Source organism: Ahaetulla prasina, chromosome 17 (assembly GCF_028640845.1).
Source record: "Ahaetulla prasina isolate Xishuangbanna chromosome 17, ASM2864084v1, whole genome shotgun sequence".
Taxonomy (NCBI): domain Eukaryota; kingdom Metazoa; phylum Chordata; class Lepidosauria; order Squamata; family Colubridae; genus Ahaetulla; species Ahaetulla prasina.
In genome coordinates, this window is record NC_080555.1 from 1,300,840 (window position 1) to 1,319,449 (window position 18,610).

The 18,610-nt window shown below is 47.5% G+C and overlaps 2 protein-coding genes across 2 annotated transcripts in view; one reads left to right on the forward strand and one right to left on the reverse strand.

Moving 5' to 3' along the window:
• CELF3 (CUGBP Elav-like family member 3) overlaps window positions 1–6,360 on the reverse strand; it is a 31,676-nt gene extending 25,316 nt beyond the window's left edge. The window contains exon 1 of the mRNA XM_058160684.1: window positions 6,216–6,360. Within this exon, the coding sequence (XP_058016667.1) occupies window positions 6,216–6,360 (145 nt within the window). The remainder of the gene's footprint in view (window positions 1–6,215) is intronic.
• Window positions 6,361–12,794: 6,434 nt separating this feature from the next.
• On the forward strand, window positions 12,795–18,037 carry RIIAD1 (regulatory subunit of type II PKA R-subunit domain containing 1). The gene is made up of 4 exons (XM_058160683.1): window positions 12,795–12,967; window positions 14,476–14,552; window positions 16,151–16,197; window positions 17,881–18,037. The coding sequence occupies exons 1-4, from the start codon at window positions 12,884–12,886 to the stop codon at window positions 17,952–17,954; spliced, it is 282 nt and encodes a 93-aa protein (XP_058016666.1). The 5' UTR covers window positions 12,795–12,883; the 3' UTR covers window positions 17,955–18,037.
• Window positions 18,038–18,610: the final 573 nt, after the last annotated feature.

Here is an 18,610-nt window from a genome sequence, read left to right on the forward strand (position 1 = left end):
TTAGAAAGCCAGCTTGTTAATTTACGAGTTAAATGTTTGTAGACCAGACATTTTTTTTTTGTTTGTCTTTCCAGAAACTTCGTGGAACTTAAGCCATGGGGAGCGAAGCGGGCACATTTGTGCCATCTCAGGACTACAAAGCCCATCTGCCCCAGCTCCCTCTGGCCGAGGGCCCAGTTTTTTTTTAAAAAAGAGAGAAGTTTCTTCGAAGTGATGCCCGCCCCTCCCCCACCCCGCAACCCAGCCTGCCTTTCTCTGCCAATCATTAATTTTTATTTTATTTTTTTTAAAAAAATTTCATCAGCAAAATATGCTCCATTTCTTCTCCAGCTTCAGCGCAGGGCCTATATTTAGCCTCTGCCTGTCACAACAGGCAACGAAGTGGAAAAGCTAAGCCATTCACGCTCCAGCAGTTCAGCCGGATGGTTGCCACGTCAGCCCAGCCCTGCGAGCTGCCAGCGGGGGCTTTCTGGAGGAGGAGGGGGGGTTGGTGGTGGTGGAGCTGAAAGTAGGAAAAGATGGCACAGGGCAAGAAGAGATCCCTTCCCCTCTGCCCACCCAGCTGACTTCCTTTCTCCAAATCAATGCAGAAGGAAGGAGGAAGAAAGGAAGGGAGATGGAAGAAGGAAAGAAGAAGGAAGAAGACAGGAAGAAGGAAGGAAGGAAGATGGGAGATGGAAGAGGGAAGGAGGAAGGAAGATAGAAGAAAGGAAGAAGACAGGAAGAAGGAAGGAAGGGAGATGGAAGGAGGAAGAAGGAAGGAAGAAGAAATAAGATGGGAAGAAGGAAGATGGAAGGAGGAAAAAGTAAGAAGACAGGAAAAAGGAAGAAAGAAAGAGGAAGGAAAGAAGGAGGAAGGAGGAAGAAGGAAGGAAGGAGGAGGAAGGAAGAACTCAAGAAGAAGAAAGTAAGGGAGATGGAAGAAGGAAGAAGGAAGGAAGAAGAAATAAGATGGGAAGAAGGAAGAAAGGAAGAAAGAAAATGGGAGATGGAAGAAGGAAGATGGAAGGAGGAAGGAGGAAGAAGACAGGAAAAAGGAAGAAAAAAAGGAGGAAGGAAGGAGGAAGAAGAAAAGAAAGAAAGAAAGAAAGAAAGAAAGAAAGAAAGAAAGAAAGAAAATGAATGAATGAATGAATGAATTTGGAGGCTTCTTATGGGCTTCCTGTCCATTCCTAAATTTGGGGTGACTCTCTTTTGGTGCTGCTTGGGTTCCATCTCAGCCCCCAAAGTCAAAATTATCCCCCATCTCAGTTAAACCCCACACATTAGAAGAGGAAAGGAGTGAGGAAAGGGCCTCTGGTGGATTTTCTGCATCTTTCTCCAACATGTTTTCTAAAAGCCCCATATTGTCAAAATCTATTTAGAGAGCCAAAAGAAAATCTTTAATCCACCCCAAAGCCGAATCCTGGTGGTGTGTTGTTGTTTTTTTTTACTGGATTGTTGCACACGGCCCAAAGTCACTGTCCACGACATGGGCAGACCTCTAAAATGTATTTTAATAATATATATATATATATATATATATATATATATATATATATATATATATATATATATATATATATATATATATATATATATATATATTTAAAAATCCATATTCTCAGCCCTCCGTTGCATCTGAACGAGCTGTTTTCCCTTCGCCCCGATTTTTGCTCTGCGTCGGGTGCCCCGATCCTTTTTCCAAATTTTCTTGGAGGCAAAAATAAGCCCAGTTCTTCCTTGTTTAATTTATTTAAAATTCTCGTGTTCTGCAGTTGTATCTTGAATTCTTTTCTCTTTGCTTCCTTCTTTTCCTTAAGGGAAAAAAAGTGCAAGTTTGAAAGATTTTTGATCTGCCAACTACACCCGTTTGCTAAACCTGCAGGTAACATCTACTCTGCCTTCCCTTGCAACCTGCTCTCTTCCTTTTAAACTTCTTATTTTTTAAAAAAACTCCTCCAAAATATGTCCATCGTCCTCAACCAGGGACTTCAAGGGGCGCCAGGTTGCAGCCGCAGAATAAGGGGCCTGGCCTTAGCATTAGTCAGGGAGGCCATTGGGCAGGGCGAGGGTGGAGAATAACAGAAAGCAGACAAATTTAATAAATAAAATAAAATCAAGCCCAACTCTGGGGAGATAAAGGCAACCCCCCTCCCCAAACTTCCCAACTCTTCCAAGCCAAGAGCTGTTTACAAATCCTTCCAAAAAACCAATTTATTTGGCACCAGGGCTCAGGCAAATTCCAAATAATTCTCGAAAGACGGCACCCCAAAATCTAAAAACCTTAAAGCAAGGATTTTTTTTTCTGCCCTTCTGCCTGAATTAAAAATGCTTTCCCCCCCCCCCCTCTGGTCTGTATCAGCACAGCGTGATGTGCGAACTGGCCACAATTTTAACTGAAGCTTTTGCTACATACAACCTGGCATTTTTGCAAAAGTCACTTTTTCCTGCGGATTCCTTAAAGCTGGCATATTTTTGGCGATCCGAACCAACCCAAGTGAGGGTCGAGGGTAGATTTTTTTCACCCTCCGGTGAGACCGCAAACGATGAGAGTCAAACCGCATTGGCAGCCACTCGTGCCATGCCTAAGGACTGGCACGTGCTCCAAATTGGCAGCCAGAGAGAGAGAGGGTGACAAGGCACGCAGGGCGTTTGAAAGTGGAAGGCCGCGACGCTCAAAACAAACCCTAGTTATATGCTGGTTTGAAAACCCGGTTGCCCCAAAAGTACAGAGAGGTTTGGAAGTGGATAGAAGCAGACAGAATATTTGCAAAGAAACAGATTTTTTCTGCCACTTTGCATGAATTCTATTGATGTTTTTAATTATGTGAATGCTCCAACACTGGAAATTTTTAAGAACCATTTGTCTGAAGTTGTGTAGGGTTTCCTGCCTGGGCAGGGGGTCGGACTAGGAGACCTCCAAGGTCCCTTCCAACTCTGTTATTATTATTATTAATTAAATATCTATACTATTTGAGAAACATGGCAACCTTCCTTCCCCCCCAACCCCCAATGTCATTTTATCACCCCTAACTCCTCACCTCTGCTCCTAAATTAGCAACTTATATAAAGATATAAGTTGCTAACTTAGGAGCAGAGGTGAGGAGCCCATTTTCTTGAGGACTAGTAACCTGCCACGCTGAATTTGCCCTCTTCTGCAGGGAAACTAGATCCTTCCTATTCTCAGCTCTTAATCCTGAGTCACTGATGGTTTGCCATGTTGTTTGGTTGTTGTTTCAGATCAAAACATTCTCAGATTTGGAAGAGATTCTCTCGGGCTGCAAATGTTTATCAGATATTTATTTGAGGAATACAAATTAAATAAGTGGTCTTTCCGCCCCCCCCCTCCCCATTAGCATTTTACACCAGTAGTAACTTAACAGTGTTGGGTGTGAAATTTTCAAATCTTTGCTTGCTTTATTGCCTCTTGCAAAAAATTTTGTTTTCCAAGAGTTTGCGTGCCAACGCAGCCTCACCCCCCCCCCCAACGCCATCCTAAAAAACGGTTCGAGATTTATTTTCACCCCATCAAGTTTTAATCCAGGGGGGCCCCGTCTCTGCAGTTTGAAAATAATAACCTTTCGCCGATTAGAAGCCGCTCTTCCAAATCAAAACCGATCAAAAAGGCGTCCGAAAATGGATGAACAATTTGCATTTTTTTTTTTTTAAAAAAAAAGGAAGGAAAAAAAAACCACCCCAGAATACAGAAGCTAAGAACATACGAAGTTTATCAGACCCTATCCAGGTGTCTGATGAAAGCGATCAAGGTCACATCAGCCCCTTCAAAGCAGTCAAATGGGTATTCGATTCCCTGCAAAACAAACTAAGATTCTAGTCCTCAGTGTTTCTTGTAAAACACACACACACAAGGGGACTGATTGAAACTTGAACCTACATCCAAGGTCCATTGCTCGATTCTGCTTCTGCAGAAATATCTTTATTTTTTCCCCCCCTCCAGCTCAGTTTGGACAACACACGAGGTGCCTAAGAACAATTTTGTTTTCCTGGATTTTAAAGTGAGAATTGACTCAGCAAAGGCTGCATGACTGCTTCCCCCCTCCCTTCTTCCTGGTCCCTTCTCAGTTCCTTTTCCACAGCCAAAAATTGTTCACAACACGACACAGAGCACACCTGCCAGACTGCTCCATCTATCACGGTTGGGACCAGCCAACCTAGATCAAAACGGCCGTCTCTCTCTCTCTCTTTCTCTCTCTCTCCCTCCCTGCCTTTCCTTGGCTTGATCCCCAAAAATTGGGGGTGGGTGGGTGGGTGAGGGGAGGGAATGGGAGAAGGCAGGGTTGTGGATTTAACCCAGATTAAAGGAAACCCCGAGTTGGAGATTAATCCCGATGTGTGTGTTTTTTCTTCCTTCCTTTCTTTCAGCCTCTTTTAACTTTCCTTTAGTACAGTGGTGTTAATTAGATTTTATTCTTAGCTGACTTGGCTCTGGGGAATTGCAAGTCTTGTTTTTGGCTCCTTTGAAAATCAGGGGGATGTTTACAAACCAATGCAGATTATCCTGGTGTTGAAGGGGAGAAAATCTATTCTTCCTTCCTACCTTCCTTCCCTATTCCTTCCTCTCTCCCTCCTCTGTTTCTTCCCCCCCTCCCTCCCTTTCTTATTTTCCTTCCGTCCTTCCTTCCTTCCTTCCTTCCTTCCTATCCTTCTCTATCCCTCCCTCTCTTCTCCCTTCTTCCTTCCTTCCTTCCTTCCTTCCTTTCTATCCCTCCCTCCCTCTCTTCTCCTTCCTTCCTTCCTTCCTTCCTTCCTTCCTTCCTTCCTATCCTTCTCTATTCCTCTCTCTCTCCTGCCCTTCTCCCTCCCTCCCTCCCTCTCTTCCTATCCTTCTCCTTCCTTCCTATCCTTCTCTATCCCTCCCTCCCTTCCTATCCTTCTTCCTCCCTTCCTTCCTTCCCTTCTCTATTCCTTCCTTCGTCCCTCCCTTATCCTTTTCTTTCCCTCCCTCCCTCCCTCCCTCCCTATTCTTCTTCCTTTCTTTCCTTCTCTATTCTTCCTCCCTTCCTTCCGCCCTCCCTCCCTCCCTCCCTCCCTCCCTCCCTTCCTTCCTTCCTTCCTTCCTTCCTTCCTTCCTTCCTTCCCTTCTCTATTCTTTCCTTCCTTCCCTCCCTCCCTCTCCTCGTGCAAATATCAAAGTTTGAGATGCTTTTCAATACCCACTGAGAGGCCGCCCACCCACCCACCCCGGTCTCCCCAATTCCTCCCCCCCCCCTCCAGAGAGCCGAGCCAAACTCACGTCCCCTCCTGGAGTTCCGCCGGGAAGGCCAAGCCGCTCTCGGGCAGCTCCGGGGGAGCATCGGGCATGCCAGCCAAAGGCGGGCGGGCGGGCTGGCGGCGGCGGCAGCAGCCTTCCCTTTCGGGAGCCAAAAAGCGGCCGGAGCTGAGTCAAGCTTGGCTTATTTCGCTCTGGAAAGCCTCGCCCGGCAGGTTCCCCCAGCCAGCGCCAAGGCCAGGCTGGGCTAAAAATACATAGATATTTCCTCTTTGTTCCCTCAAGAGCGCCGGCAGCCTTGCCAGTCCCCCCAACAGCTTCTCATGGCCAGCTCCTGCTCCTCCTCCCGAGGCATCCGTGCCCCAGACTCTCTCCCGGGCGAGACAAGCCTCGGTCTAATCCCAGCTTGTTTTGATCTCCAACAAACCACGGACCAGCCTTGCGCCTGGCAAAACCCAGCTCCGTCGAACTCCCCCCCCCACTCACACCGTTGCCCGGGGGTCCCGCCAGCCTGCTTAATCTAGGCACCTTTCTAACCCACCCCCTCCAACCCCCCCACCCCATCCCTGATCGCATCGCCCCCCCTCGTGTTTGAACCTTCCCAACTCTTCGCAAGCCCCCTTTTAACGGGGCCCTTTCGGCTTCTGCCATGCCCTGCGAAGGAAGGAGGGAGGAGAGGAGGGGCTTCACTTTCTAATTCATGCAAATCTCCCAGCTCAGTCTCCTGCCATCTGCTGTGCCCCCACCCCGTCGCCCGCAACCCAACACCCACCCATGCCTCCCCATCGCTCGGAAAGCCGTTTCTGCTCCCCCGCCCGTGCTGAGTTTCGACGGCTTCCCCTACCTGGAAAGGGAGCTGCATAGATTTATGGGGACCCCTCTTTAAAGGTCTTTGGAGGAAGGGGTTGTCGGTGCCCGCCCGCCCGCCCTCCAACCAACCAACCAGCCAGCCAACCTCGACCCGAACCCCCCATACCGACCCCCCACCCCACCGTCTCCTTACCTTTGTGCATGCCGGTGTATTTATCTTTGATGACTGTCAATTCGTAGATTTTCCCAAATTGTTCGAAAATCGGCCTCAGGTCCTTCTCGTCTAAATTCCGAGGGATTTGTCCGATGAAAAGTTTGATAGCATCCGGCTCCTTCATTGGTCCAAAAGGCGCAGAACCCGGAGCGAGCCTCAAATTCGGAAACGCGGCGCCCCCTCCCCTCCCCCCCGCTCAATAACAGCGATTTTTAAAAAAATCCCCCCCAAAAAACACAACCCAGAATAATCAGGAGAATTTAAGCGCAAAAAAAGGAGATTTGCCAAATAAAGAAAAGAGGAAATCGCCCCGCTTTTGCAGCGGGAGACAAAAGAAGATGAAAGGCGACGGGCACTTTCGGAGGGGGGGGGGTTGGGGAGGGGGGGGGGGAGAAACAGGAGGTGGGGGGGGGGAAGAGCCCCTCCGGTCCGGATTTAATTGAATGGCATGTCCGCTTTTTTTCTTCCTCCTTCCCGCCGAGCTTTCTTCGCCAGGGGGAAAAAATAAATAAATATTCGGTTCGGGTTTTTTCAAAAAATAAAATAAAAATAAAACTATACGGAACGCGACCGTGTCTCTCTTTCGCTGGGTGGTTTTGGTCCTCCTCGCCTTTCCCGACGGCCGCTCGCAACCCGGAGTTGCAAGGAAAAAGCCGGCCCGTCTTCCTCCTCACGAGTTTTCGCCCCGACTCCTCATCCTGACGCTTCGGCGGGTGGGGGGCTGCGATTGCCAAGCCGGGAGGAAGAGGAGGAGGAGGAAGAGGAAGAGGGGGAGGGGGGTGGTAAATAGTGCCCTTAATGAAGTTTTAATGGATCAACTTTTTGTTGTCTTGGAGGCTTGGCGGTTTTTAATCCTCACCTCCGTCGGTCTGTCTGTCTCTCTTCTTTTCTTTTCTTTTCTTTCCTTCTTTCTTCTTCTTTCTTCTTCTTCTTCTTCTTCTTCTTCTTGGGGTTGGGTTTTTCTCCGGGATCCCCCCCACCGCCTTCTCGGGCCCCCTTCTTCTCTGGGCTTCTTCCTTCCCCCCCAACCCTCCTGAAGCTCAGGTCCGGCAGTGTGGGGCAGGTCAGAGTCGCCTCCTCCGCTTCTCCAGCCCTTTTTCCTTCCCACCCAACGAAGCCTTCAACCCGGCCAGCTTTTTCCCTTGGCTAATAACCGTGTCACAGTTAGGGACGGGCCACAAAGTGCCAACTCGTGAGAAAAACGCACAAGGGCGGCTGTTTTCTTCTCTTCCCCGCAAGATCGGGGAGGGGAAGGGGATGACAGCTAATCCTCGATTTACCGCAGTTCATTTAGTGACCGTTCAAAGTTACAACAGCACTGGAAAAAAGAGATTTGGGAGTGACTTGAAGCATCCACATGATGACGGGGATCAAAATTCAGACGCTCGGCCAGTGGTTCATATTTATGACGGTCGCAGAGACTCCCGGGGCTCCCGTGATCAAAATTCGGACACTTGGCCAGTGGGTCATATTTACGATGGTCGCAAATGGGGAATGGTGACACCCCGGGACACTGCGACAGTCATAAGTATGAGTCAGTGGCCGAGCGTCTGAATTTTGACCAAGGGGAGGCTGCAACAGTCGTGTGAAAACTGGTCATTTTTTCAATGCTTTGAATGGATATTAAACAGACTGTAATATTGTGTATATTTTATATTATATATAAATATAATATTTTATATAATATTTTAAACATTGTAAGCTGCCCAGAGTTACCCTATGATCAGATGGGGAGAAAATGAAATTTTGAAAAGTGAACAATAAATAAATAAGATTTTACGTGGCTTCCATCACAGGGCTAGGCAATCTTATTTTATTTTATTTTATTCAATTTTTATACCGCCCTTCTCCCGAAGGACTCGGGAGACCAAAGGCAATTGCTAGAGGGATTTTTCAGGCCCCGAAGTGGTTTTACTGCATTTTTAAAAAAAACTCCAGATCCTGGCCTGGAAATCGCATCCTGGCTAGCAAGAATTAAACATGGGTTGTGGATTTAGACAACCCAGAATCTGAACTGAAAAGGGTTTTTTTTTAAAGCGGTGATACCAGTCAAAAAAGAATATTATTTTTTCAGCCTTTGGCAGTAATGTACATCTAAGATTGGAAGGAAATAATAATAATAATAATAATAATAATAATAATAATAATAATAATAATAATAATAATAATAATAATACCATCTCAAATGGTGGAAGGAAACCCACCCAAACGGCCTTAAAAAACTCTGTTGCAGCAAACAAAAAAATAATAATAATGCCAGCTTTGTTTCACCCATCCAGGGGCCATGAAGATGCTTTGGAGAAACAGCTGGGGTTTTCATTTTCTATTTATCCCAAAGGGTAGACTATCTCTGAATAGAGAAGCTCCATTGCACCATTCTGGGCAGCACAGGGCTGTCAACAAATCTCCCTGGATGTTTCAAATTTTTTTTTTTTTTAGAAAAAACAAAACAAAACACAGTTTCTCCGTTGAGTCACATCAATGGTCGAGAAATTTCACTATTCTTCCCCAGAATATATAACCGAAAAAGTTTGCTTTTTCGGTTATATATTTATGACTTATAAATTCGAGGAAATTTCTAAGCTGCTAATTCCCACCTTCAAATCTTGGAATTGAGCAGGCAATTCGAATAAACATCTTTTCTAAATCTTTTTTTGTTTTTTTTTTAAATTTCGCAGAACTGTCTTATTTTTCCTGGCTCTCCAACTACCAATTTCAGAGACGAAATGTTGAGGTCCAGTTTAGGGGGGTGGGGGTGCCAAAAATAATAATTAAAAAAACCCTCCGAAACCCATCATTCCCTATTTCTGCATCTCAGGCTGTTCCAAGTTGCATTTTCTCATCACACTCCGGGAGGGTTAAAACCCGACAACAACAACAACAACCACCACCACCACAGACTGCATTGCCACAAAATGCAAGACAGCCTGAAATAAATATCAACCCGCCACCACCACCCCATCCTGTAACTTCCCTTCTCAACGCCCTCCCTCCCCGTTCCTTGAGCTAAAAACCCGGCCTCTAAGCCCCCCCCCAATGTGGGACTGGAAAAGGGGTCAAAATTTTGTAAATTTGGCCCTGGGACCCAGAATTTATTCTAAGTGGAAAAAACAACCAGGAAACTGGAGAGAGGGCGATTTAAACTCAAAAGCCTTCGGGGTGACCCCTCCCCTAAAGGACACAAGGACAGGGAGGGGATGGAAGGGGGTGAAGATCAAGAGATGGAGGGGGGGGAAATGGAATGGAGGGGGGAGTTGCCTCGCCCTCGCCCCCTTCTTTCCTCCTCCCTCCCTCCCTCCCTCCCTCCTTCTTTCCTTCCTTCTCCCAGGTCGGAATTTGCAGAGAGCCCCTAAGTGCCAGCGCGGTTCCCATTGTTCAGGAGCTGTCCGCGGTGCTGAAACACAGCTGGCCAGATCACAATTAGAAGAAAGCCGAGCGGAGGGAGGAGGAAGGGGGGGGGGGAGGAGGAGGAAGGGGAAGGGAAGGGGTGGCACAGCCGCTTGCCAGCTATGGCCTTAAAGGAGGCCTAAAGAGCCTGACAACCCATATCCAGGTTTTCCTCCAGGCCTTCCCTTGAACCCCAGTGCCTCCAGACAGACAGACAGCGTGGCAAAGACGCTTGTGTGTGTGTGTGTGTGTATCTCTGAGCATGCACAGAGGTCTCTCTGGCCTGGGGGTGGGGGTAGGGGAAGGCAGTCCACAAACCCAGCCCCTTTCTTCTCTTCCCCTCCCCCTCAAGACAGGACCCCAACTCTGCAAGCGAGGAAGAGAAATCTCAACCCGCTCTATCTCTATCTATCCCCCCCCACCCTCTCATTTCTCTAGCTAGCCAGCCAACTTTCTCTACCCATCTCTCTCGCCTGCCTGCCTGCCTGCCTATCCATCCATCCATCCGTTCATCCATCCGTCCTCTCCATCCATTTGTTCTATCGCTCTCATCTTTTTGTGTATTTTCTTTCCCTCTGTCCCTGTCTCTCTGTCTGTCTGTCTGTCTGTCTATCTATCTATCCACCCACCCATCCATTCTCTCTCGCACATCTCCCTCTCTATTCTTTCTCTCTATCCCTATCTATCTATCTATCTATCTATCTATCTATCTATCTATCTATCTATCTATCTATCTATCTATCTATCATCCAAATGGATTGGATAGAATAGAATAGAATAGAATAGAATAGAATAGAATAGAATTCTTTATTGGCCAAGTGTGATGGGACACACAAGGAATTTGTGTCCATACATACGCATACGCTCTCAGTGTCCATAAAAGAAAAGATACCTTCATCAAGAATCATAAGGTTTTTAGCTTATGACTAAATGATAGTCATAAGCTACAAATAAGCAATCAGGAAACAATATCAATGTTGTTTGATATTGTTTGATATAGAAATCGTAAATATAAATAGCCTTTTGCTTTTCAAATTCCTTGTGTGTCCAATCACACTTGGCCAATAAAAAATTCTATTCTATTCTATTCTATTCTATTCTATTCTATTTCTGCATTCCATGCAACTCAGGAGTTTAGCTGAGTGGTTAGAGGCCTTTGCTGCCCCCAGGATGACCCAGCCGAGGGGGCTTTGGCCTCCTTTCCCACAGGCAGCCCCAAGCTCATTTTGCCCAGAGCTGAGAAATTGGGGATCTTCCTTCCAGGACTCGGGTTCCCATGACACCTGGCCAGCAGGTCCAATGGCAAAGGATGCTGGGAGCTGTAGTCCTGTCACTCTCACTGGCCACCGAGCAGAGCCCAAGGCCCTCAGGAGGCGGCAAGGCCTGCCGAGATCCTCCCCTCCCTCGATGGGCACGGTGGTGGTGGGGGCACCTGAACTCCAGGGCGTGAAAGTTGGCCTGTCCCAAATGTTAAAAGATTCATGTTCCAACCAGCTGGCGGCCCTCAGTGCCTCTTCCTTGGAAGACCGAGATGCTGGCCGATGTTAATATCTATTGACATCTGTCGAGAATGCGGGCCCCGTTTGTGGTTATGCAGAGCTGGCAGGATGATTTAAGAATCTGCTCCGTTTCCACAATGACCTCATCCCTGGAGGAGATTGGAAGGGGGACACCGGCTCCTTCCCGCCTTTGTGCAAACCGTGCACACACACACACACACAGGTGGTGAAAATGTGCACACAGAGACAGCAGAGGCACACCCAGGGCCTGGTTCTGCATTCTCCCTTTGTTTTGTGGAGCCAGGGCATTTTTTAAAGGAACTGGACATCCGGGAGATGAGGGGTGTGGGTTATTGTAAAATAGGTGAAGGAAGGATGGATGGAAGGAAGAAAGGAAGGAAGGAAGACAAGCAGAGGAAAGGATAAGATAAAAAAGGGAAAAGAGAAGGAAATTAAAAGAGAGAAGGAAGAGAAAGAGGAATGAAAGAAGGAAGGAAGGGAAGGAGGGAGAGAGGAAGGAAGGAAGGAAGACAAGCTGAGGAAAGGAAAAGAGAAAAAAGGAAAAGAGAAGGAAATTAAAAGAGAAGGAAGAAAAACAGGAAGGAAAAGGAAGGAAAGAGGGAAGACAAGCAGAGGAAAGGAAAAACAGGAAGGAAGGGAGGGAGGGAGGAAGGGAAGAGAGAAAGAGGAAGGGAAGGAGGGTGGGAGGAAAGAACAGGAAGAAAAGCAGAAGGAAATAAAATAAATAATACTAAAAGAAAATAAAAAGGAGAGGAAAGAAGGAAAGAAGGAGGGAGGGAGGGAGGGAGGCCAGAGTTTGGGAGCCTTCTGTGAATGAGGCCCTCTGCCTGTTTATTGGCAATCAACCTGGGCACCCCCACTCCCCCCCCCTCGCCCCGCCCCTCCAGGCTATTCCTCATGCATTTATTTGGGGAGTGAGAAAGGCTGGATTCTTACAAAGTGCTCTTGCCCATCAAGGAAATAGGAGGCCCGTGCTTGCCAAAAAACAACAACAATCAAAATCAAATCCATTATTGGAAAACCTAGAGAAACCAGGTTCGCGGCGACCTGTTTTTGTGCATCCTGGTTTCTCTTTAACCCTGGCTTCTCCTGGCAGAAGATAAGGCCTGAGCGCGGGCCTCGCTTAGCCAGCCCGGTGGGCTTCGAACCCTGCCTGCAAAGCATCAAATCGGCCCCCTCTCCTTTGTGCAAGCCTTGGTGCAAGTCACAACCGCAGGGGGTGGATTATGAAAAAAGAATTCAAGGGAATGGGAGGTTTCTTTTTTGGGGGGGGGAAGTAAAAACAATGCACAATTTTCTACAAAGAGGAAAAGCTCCAGTCAGCCCAGATGGAACCAAGCAGCCCCTCAAGATCGGTTGCAGCCTTGGGGGTGCGCTGGGGGCCCCTGCAAAATTAATGCAACCCCCCACCCCACCCCCCAAACCACTTCACCACCCCGGTCCACCCACCGCCGGCCCCCCGGCTTCTCCCCAAACCCAGACTTTTTTTGCCTTTGGAATCCTTGCAAACTCAGGTGTGGAAATTGAAAAGCAGGAAAGGGAGGGGGTGGGGGCAAAGAGGAGATTAGGAAAAAATAAATAAAATCAAGCAAAACAGAAATTGGGGAGGGGGGGTGGGCAGGAAACAGGCCTGGCTCTGCGGGCAAGGGCCTTGCAACCGCTAGCAACTGTCCCCATGGCAACAGCGCCAACAGCCGCTCCTGTGCCAGGGAGGGACGGAAGCTGCTGCCACCCAGCGAAATGGCTGATGTCAGGACAGGTCTGGAAAACCTGGATGTGGGGGCCCTCTACCCCCCTCAACAGATGCAGCTCATGACCTACAAGGTAGGGCATGGGGGGGGAGGGGCAGGCCTGGAGTGGGCAAAGGGACCCCCTCCCCTCCCTGAATTTTTAAGGACCCCCCCTCCCGTTTTGCTTTCCAAAACTGAACCAAAGGACGGGTCACTGCAGGTTTGCAAAGGACCCAGCGGCCAATTTCTCTTGGCAGGGAAATTCCAGCCCCCTCCCCGAAAACTTTAATCTTAAGACACCCCCTCCCTCCCCACCATAAACAAAACAAGAGAAACTTCTTGGCTTCCTCAAGGGGGCTTTTCCCTAAAACTAGCCAGCTTCCTAAAAGTGGCCGAGATCACAAAGAGACACACACACACACATGTGCAAAACCGAGATGGCAAAATTTTGAGTGGTGCCAAATTGGGTTGAGTTTTGGGGTTCAAATGTAGGTCAGCTTGGGGAAAAAAGACGGAGGGGGCTGAGGGAGGGTGTGTGGGGGGCTGAAATTGGGAAGAAATGGCCCCTTGCCCAACTGCCAAGAATACCATGAAGCCAGGAAAACCGAGGAGAAAAATCCAAGGAATTTGGAATTGTTCCTGAAACATTCAACAGGGACGAAGACTCTAAATGTTAGTTTATTTCCCCCCCCCCCACAAAGGATAAAAAAATGTGGGAAGGTGGACAGGCCGCCTCGGAAGGATTATTCTGAACAAGCAAGCAGAACAAGAGTCACAAAATCCATGTTTGTTTGTTTGCAGTTTAGGATTTGGTGTCTGGATTTGAAAGAAGAAAGTTCTAACTTTTTTTTTTTGTGTGTGTGCGGATTTTAATCCGTTTCCCCCTTTTCCATACCTTCATTTTTCCTGCTACATCCGTGCCATTTTTCTTTCTTTCTCTTCTCTTCCTTTTACTCCTCTTTCTTTTACTCTTCTTCCTCCTCCTCTGCTCCTCCTTCCATCTTCTCCTTTCTTTTACTTCCCTTCCTCCTCCTCTTCTCTTTCCCTCTTCTCCTCCTCCTTCTCCTTTTACTCTTCCTCCTCCTCTTCTCCTTCCCAGTTCTCCTTATATTATTATTATTATTATTATTATTATTATTATTATTATTATTATTATTATTATTATTATTATTATTATTATTATTATTATTATTATTATTATTATTGGCTGCTTAAGGGATTTTAGGGCCTTTTGGAACGGCTCCAGGGCTATTCTGAGGCTTGTTATACAACCGGGGACCATTATGAAGGAGTGTTTCTCTCGCCACCCACAGCCACAAACACACCGACACATAACACAACAGGCTTGGAAAAATCCGTTGGGAAAACACGCCCAGGTAGTGCCGGCTTTAGACTGCAGAATATAACCTCCTTAGGAGATCTGAAGCCTCCGATGCGGTTTTACCATTACTATCCTCCATACAACCCTGCAGGGTAGGCTGGCTTTGTAAGGGAAGTGTCATTTTAGGAATATAATACTTCGAACCAAGCCAGGTCTGAAAGATCTTTCGAATTTCACTGGGTCTTTTTTGTGTCTTCCTTTTCTATCTTTCCCCCCCTTAGATCAACACCAAAATTAACAATGAAAAATATCTCCGGACTCACACTGAGATTGAAGTTCTGCTATCCGGATTTCTCAGGTTAGTTTTCAGGATTGGAAAAAATCACATATTTTTCCTCAAGACAGCTCAACTGATTACAGGCAATCCTTGACTTACAACCGTTTAGTGACCGTCTGAAGTCAACAGAGTAACAAAGTTGGAAGGGACCTTGGAGGTCTTCTAGTCCAACCCCTTCTCCACAGACAAAAAAGTGTTTTATGAACGTTTCACACGAACGCTGCAGCATCTCCCTGGTCACGTGACCAACAATGGCCACTGACTCGTATTTATGACGGTCACAGCGTCCCAGGGGGTCTCGTGATCCCCTTTTGCGACCTTCTGACCATCGGGAAAGCCAAATTCACTTAACAACCCTACGACTAACTTAAGAACGGTGGCGATTCACGTGGCAAGAGAGGTCGTAAAATGGGCCAACACTCACTTAACAGCCGTCTCACTTAGTGACAGAAAACCCGGGCTCAATTGCGGTTGTTAAGTCGAGGACCTCCTGTATAACGGATGGGCGGCTTCTCCCACTTAGTGGCCAATTCGCCACTATTCTAGAACTCAACCGACTTTCCGATCGGCGGGGAAAAAGTCACGTGACTTTCCCCCCTTTCCTTCCTCGGTTCAGTTTAGAAAAGAACTGAGCTGGGAGGGACCTTGAAGGTCTTCTAGTCTAGCCCCCTGCTAAAGCAGGAGACCCCATGCCATTCCAGACAAGTGACTGTCCAGTCTCTTCTTAAAAACCTCCAGTGATGGAGCACCCACAACTTCTAGTGGCAAGCGGTTCCACTGGTTAATTGTCCTCCCTGTTAGGAAGTTTCTCCTTAATTCTCTCCTCAATTAGTTTCCAACCATTGCTTCTTGTCCTGCCTTCAGGACAATTTGACCCCCTCTTCTTTGGGGGTCTTTGGGGCAGCTCCTCAAATACTAGAACACTGCTCTCATGCCCCCTCACCAATTCTTCTTTTCTCTAGACTGGCCAAACCCAAATCCCGTAGCCGTTCTCCAGGCCTTTGATCATCTTAGTTGCTCTTCTCTGCACTTTTTCCAAATTTCTCAAAATTTGTAGAGTGGTGACCAAAATTGGCCGCAGGATTCCAGGTATTGGCCTTACTAGGGTTTTACATAACGGTAAATTTCATTGAACCAACTTTTAAAAAACAACAACAAACAAACCTCGGGGTTTCTGCAGCACTTTGCTAATTGCTTTATCGATTCCTGAATGTTGCACCGTTCAGGAAAAAAAAGAAGGTATTTTTAATTGATATAAATATTTCCTCGGCCGGCTGACTCTCGTAGGCCTTTTCCGAGGGTTTTAATTTTCACATCGAAAGCGCCGTTCGGTGCCCCCTCACCCTATTTTTATTTTCCTGGCAACGCAGAAGGAGGGCAGATATAAATTAAACGTTTTTCCTGGGTCTCTAATTGCCTTATCGATTGTCGATAAGGGAAGCGGGGTGGGTGGGGGTCATTTACCAATTTGACAAGGGACGGAGGCCGACCGGCCAGGGTGGGAGATGGTGGTGGTGGGGGGTCTTCAGGAAAAAAAAAATCTCTTTTGAAAATCTGTTTTTCTGCCCCGTTTTCCCCCACCCTCCTCCTCCTCTTCCTCGCCCTTTGGTGATTTCCAGAGACGTCTTGATGAAACGGCCCGAGAATATCCGAGAATTTGCGGCAGGTGAGAATTAAAATTTATTTCAACAGCACCCCATTGGGGAGATCTGGAGTGTCGGTGTCCAATCGACGCGCCTGCAAAACACACCAGCCCGGGCTGCCGATTGGCTGGGATCAGATGGGCACCGTGGAGAAATTCTGATTTTATTTTTTTTGGCCAGACGGCTTTATGGCCCCCTCCAATGTTCTCCCTTCACCGCAAGGACGTCTCTTCTGCCCGGATCAGATGCCCAGCCCTGGTGCTTAGGTTTCAAGGATGCCTGCTTTAATGTGGATTATTTTGGACCCCTGATTAATCCTCCCGTCGGGAGGGGGTCCCTGGAGAGAAGGCCGAGCAAGCAGGGATTAAATAAAATAAAAAGCAAAGCAGAACCCACTCCCAAGCTCACTAAGGTTTCAAGAAAGGGGCCTAACTCTGTTGCGATTAATTAATAATTAACTTGCTGATTGTTCAGACTAAAATCAATGGCCGCTTAAATTCAACTTCTGAAGATTCTGCATTGAAGAGGATCTTGAAAGTTGATTCGGCTGTTTTAAACTTCCTTCCTTCCCTTGTTTTTTCCCCTTTTTTCTTCCTTTCCTCTTTTCCTTCCTTTCTTCCCTTTTTCTTTCACTTCCTTCCTTCCCTTTTTTCTTCCTTTCCTTTTTTCTTTTCCTTCCTTTCTTCCCGTTTTTCTCTTCCCTTTTTTCTTTCCTTTCTTCCTCTTTTCCTTCCTTTCTTCCCTTTTATTCTCTTCCTTCCTTTTTTCTTCCTTCCTTCCCTTTTTTCTCCCTTTTCTTTTCCTTCCTTTCTTCCGTTTTCTCTTCCCTTTTTCTTTTCCTTTCTTCCTCTTTTCCTTCCTTTCTTCCCTTTTATTCTCTTCCTTCCTTTTTCTTCCTTCCTTCCCTTTTTTCTCCCTTTTCTTTTCCTTCCTTCCTTCCTGTTTTTTTCCCTTCCTTCCTTCCCTTCCCTTTTTCTTCTTTTCTTCCCTTTTATTCTCTTCCTTCCTTCCCTTTTTTCTCCCTTTCCTCTTTTCCTTTCTTTCTTCCCGTTTTTCTTTCTTTTTTTCCTTCCTTCCCTTCTTTCTTTCTTCCCTTCTCTTTCCCTTTCCTTCTCCCAAACGGAGCAATAAATAACATTTTCCTTGCAAGGATGTTTCTAAATCAGCACCACCTTGCAAGAGAAATGTTTAGTTTCCAAGAAGGATAGACAGAGCCCCGAGGGAGAAGAGCGTCAGGCAAAGAGAGCCCCAGAGGCGTGCGACACCTTCCCCTGGCCATGCGCAGAGTGCTTCCCTCTGCGGTTTGCACACCTGGGATCTGGCACACCAGAGACCCACTCCCCAGGAGTAAAGGCGCAAAGCAGAGAAACCAAATTGGCTAAACAAGTCCGAGATTTGCAATCAAGGGGACACGTAGAATCCTAGGGCCGGAAGGGACCTTGGAGGTCATCTAGTCCAACCCCGCCCCCCCTCCCGGCCGAAAGTTCCATCCTGGACAAAGAGCCGTCCAATCTTTTCTTTGAAAACCTCCAGCGAGAAAAAGCTCATCCAGGGATAATAACACCGTCACGTCCACAGGGGCCGAGTTCGAATCGCGGTGCCAGAGGCCTTTCTCTTGCTTTGCTCCTCTGGATCGCCATTCCCTGCGGCCGCCTACACAGCAGGGCTGGTATAAACGCCGTTTCCCTCCCCATTTCACCTTCCAGACTATTTCACCAACCCGGAGCTACCGAGAAAGATCCAGCAACAGATGATGGAGAAGCTGAACCAGGCCACTTAAGGGCTTCCTGCGTTGAAATTTTAAATACCCCCCAAATTTTCTTTGAATCTCTTTCCTTTTCACTGGTTTTTAATAAACCCACAAAATGCATGAAAATTGCTTTTTTGCCCCCCCCCCAACTCGGTGGGGGATGAAACATCGGTTCCATCCTCTACAGGCGGTCCTCGGACTTACAACGGCTCACTTAGTGACGGCTCAAAGCTACAGCGTCACTGAAAGAAGTGACTTGGGGCTGTTTTTCCACACTTACGACCAGTTGTCGCATCCCTGTGGCCGGGTGATCAAAATTCAGCCGGTTGGGCAACCGACTCGCATTTATGACGATTGCTGGGGAGGGGTGTGTGTCTCATGACCCCTTTTTTGCGACCTTCTGACCGATGGGGAAATCAAACCCGCTTAACAACTGTGTCACCAACGTTCACGTCTGCAGTGATTCACTTAGCGGCAGAGTCGTAACGCACTTAACGGACGTCTCCCTTAGCAAGGGGAATGTGGTGCTCCATTGCCGTCGTTCAGCCGAGGACTGTGCCTTACTAACTGGCTGTGCTCAGTTGCAAGTCAAAAGTCCGGGGCGGGGGGGCAGGAATACCCACGCCCCACGCCCAGGACCACCCACGGCTGCTCCACCATGATGGAAAATGCCCCTTTGGCCCACG

Excerpts from the sequence above, each read along its gene's own strand:
- RIIAD1 (XM_058160683.1), top strand. The coding sequence starts at position 12,884 with ATGGCTGATGTCAGGACAGGTCTGGAAAACCTGGATGTGGGGGCCCTC. Across the intron at positions 12,968-14,475 it reads TGCAGCTCATGACCTACAAG|ATCAACACCAAAATTAACAA; the intron begins GTAGGGCATGGG and ends TCCCCCCCTTAG. Across the intron at positions 14,553-16,150 it reads CTGCTATCCGGATTTCTCAG|AGACGTCTTGATGAAACGGC; the intron begins GTTAGTTTTCAG and ends GGTGATTTCCAG.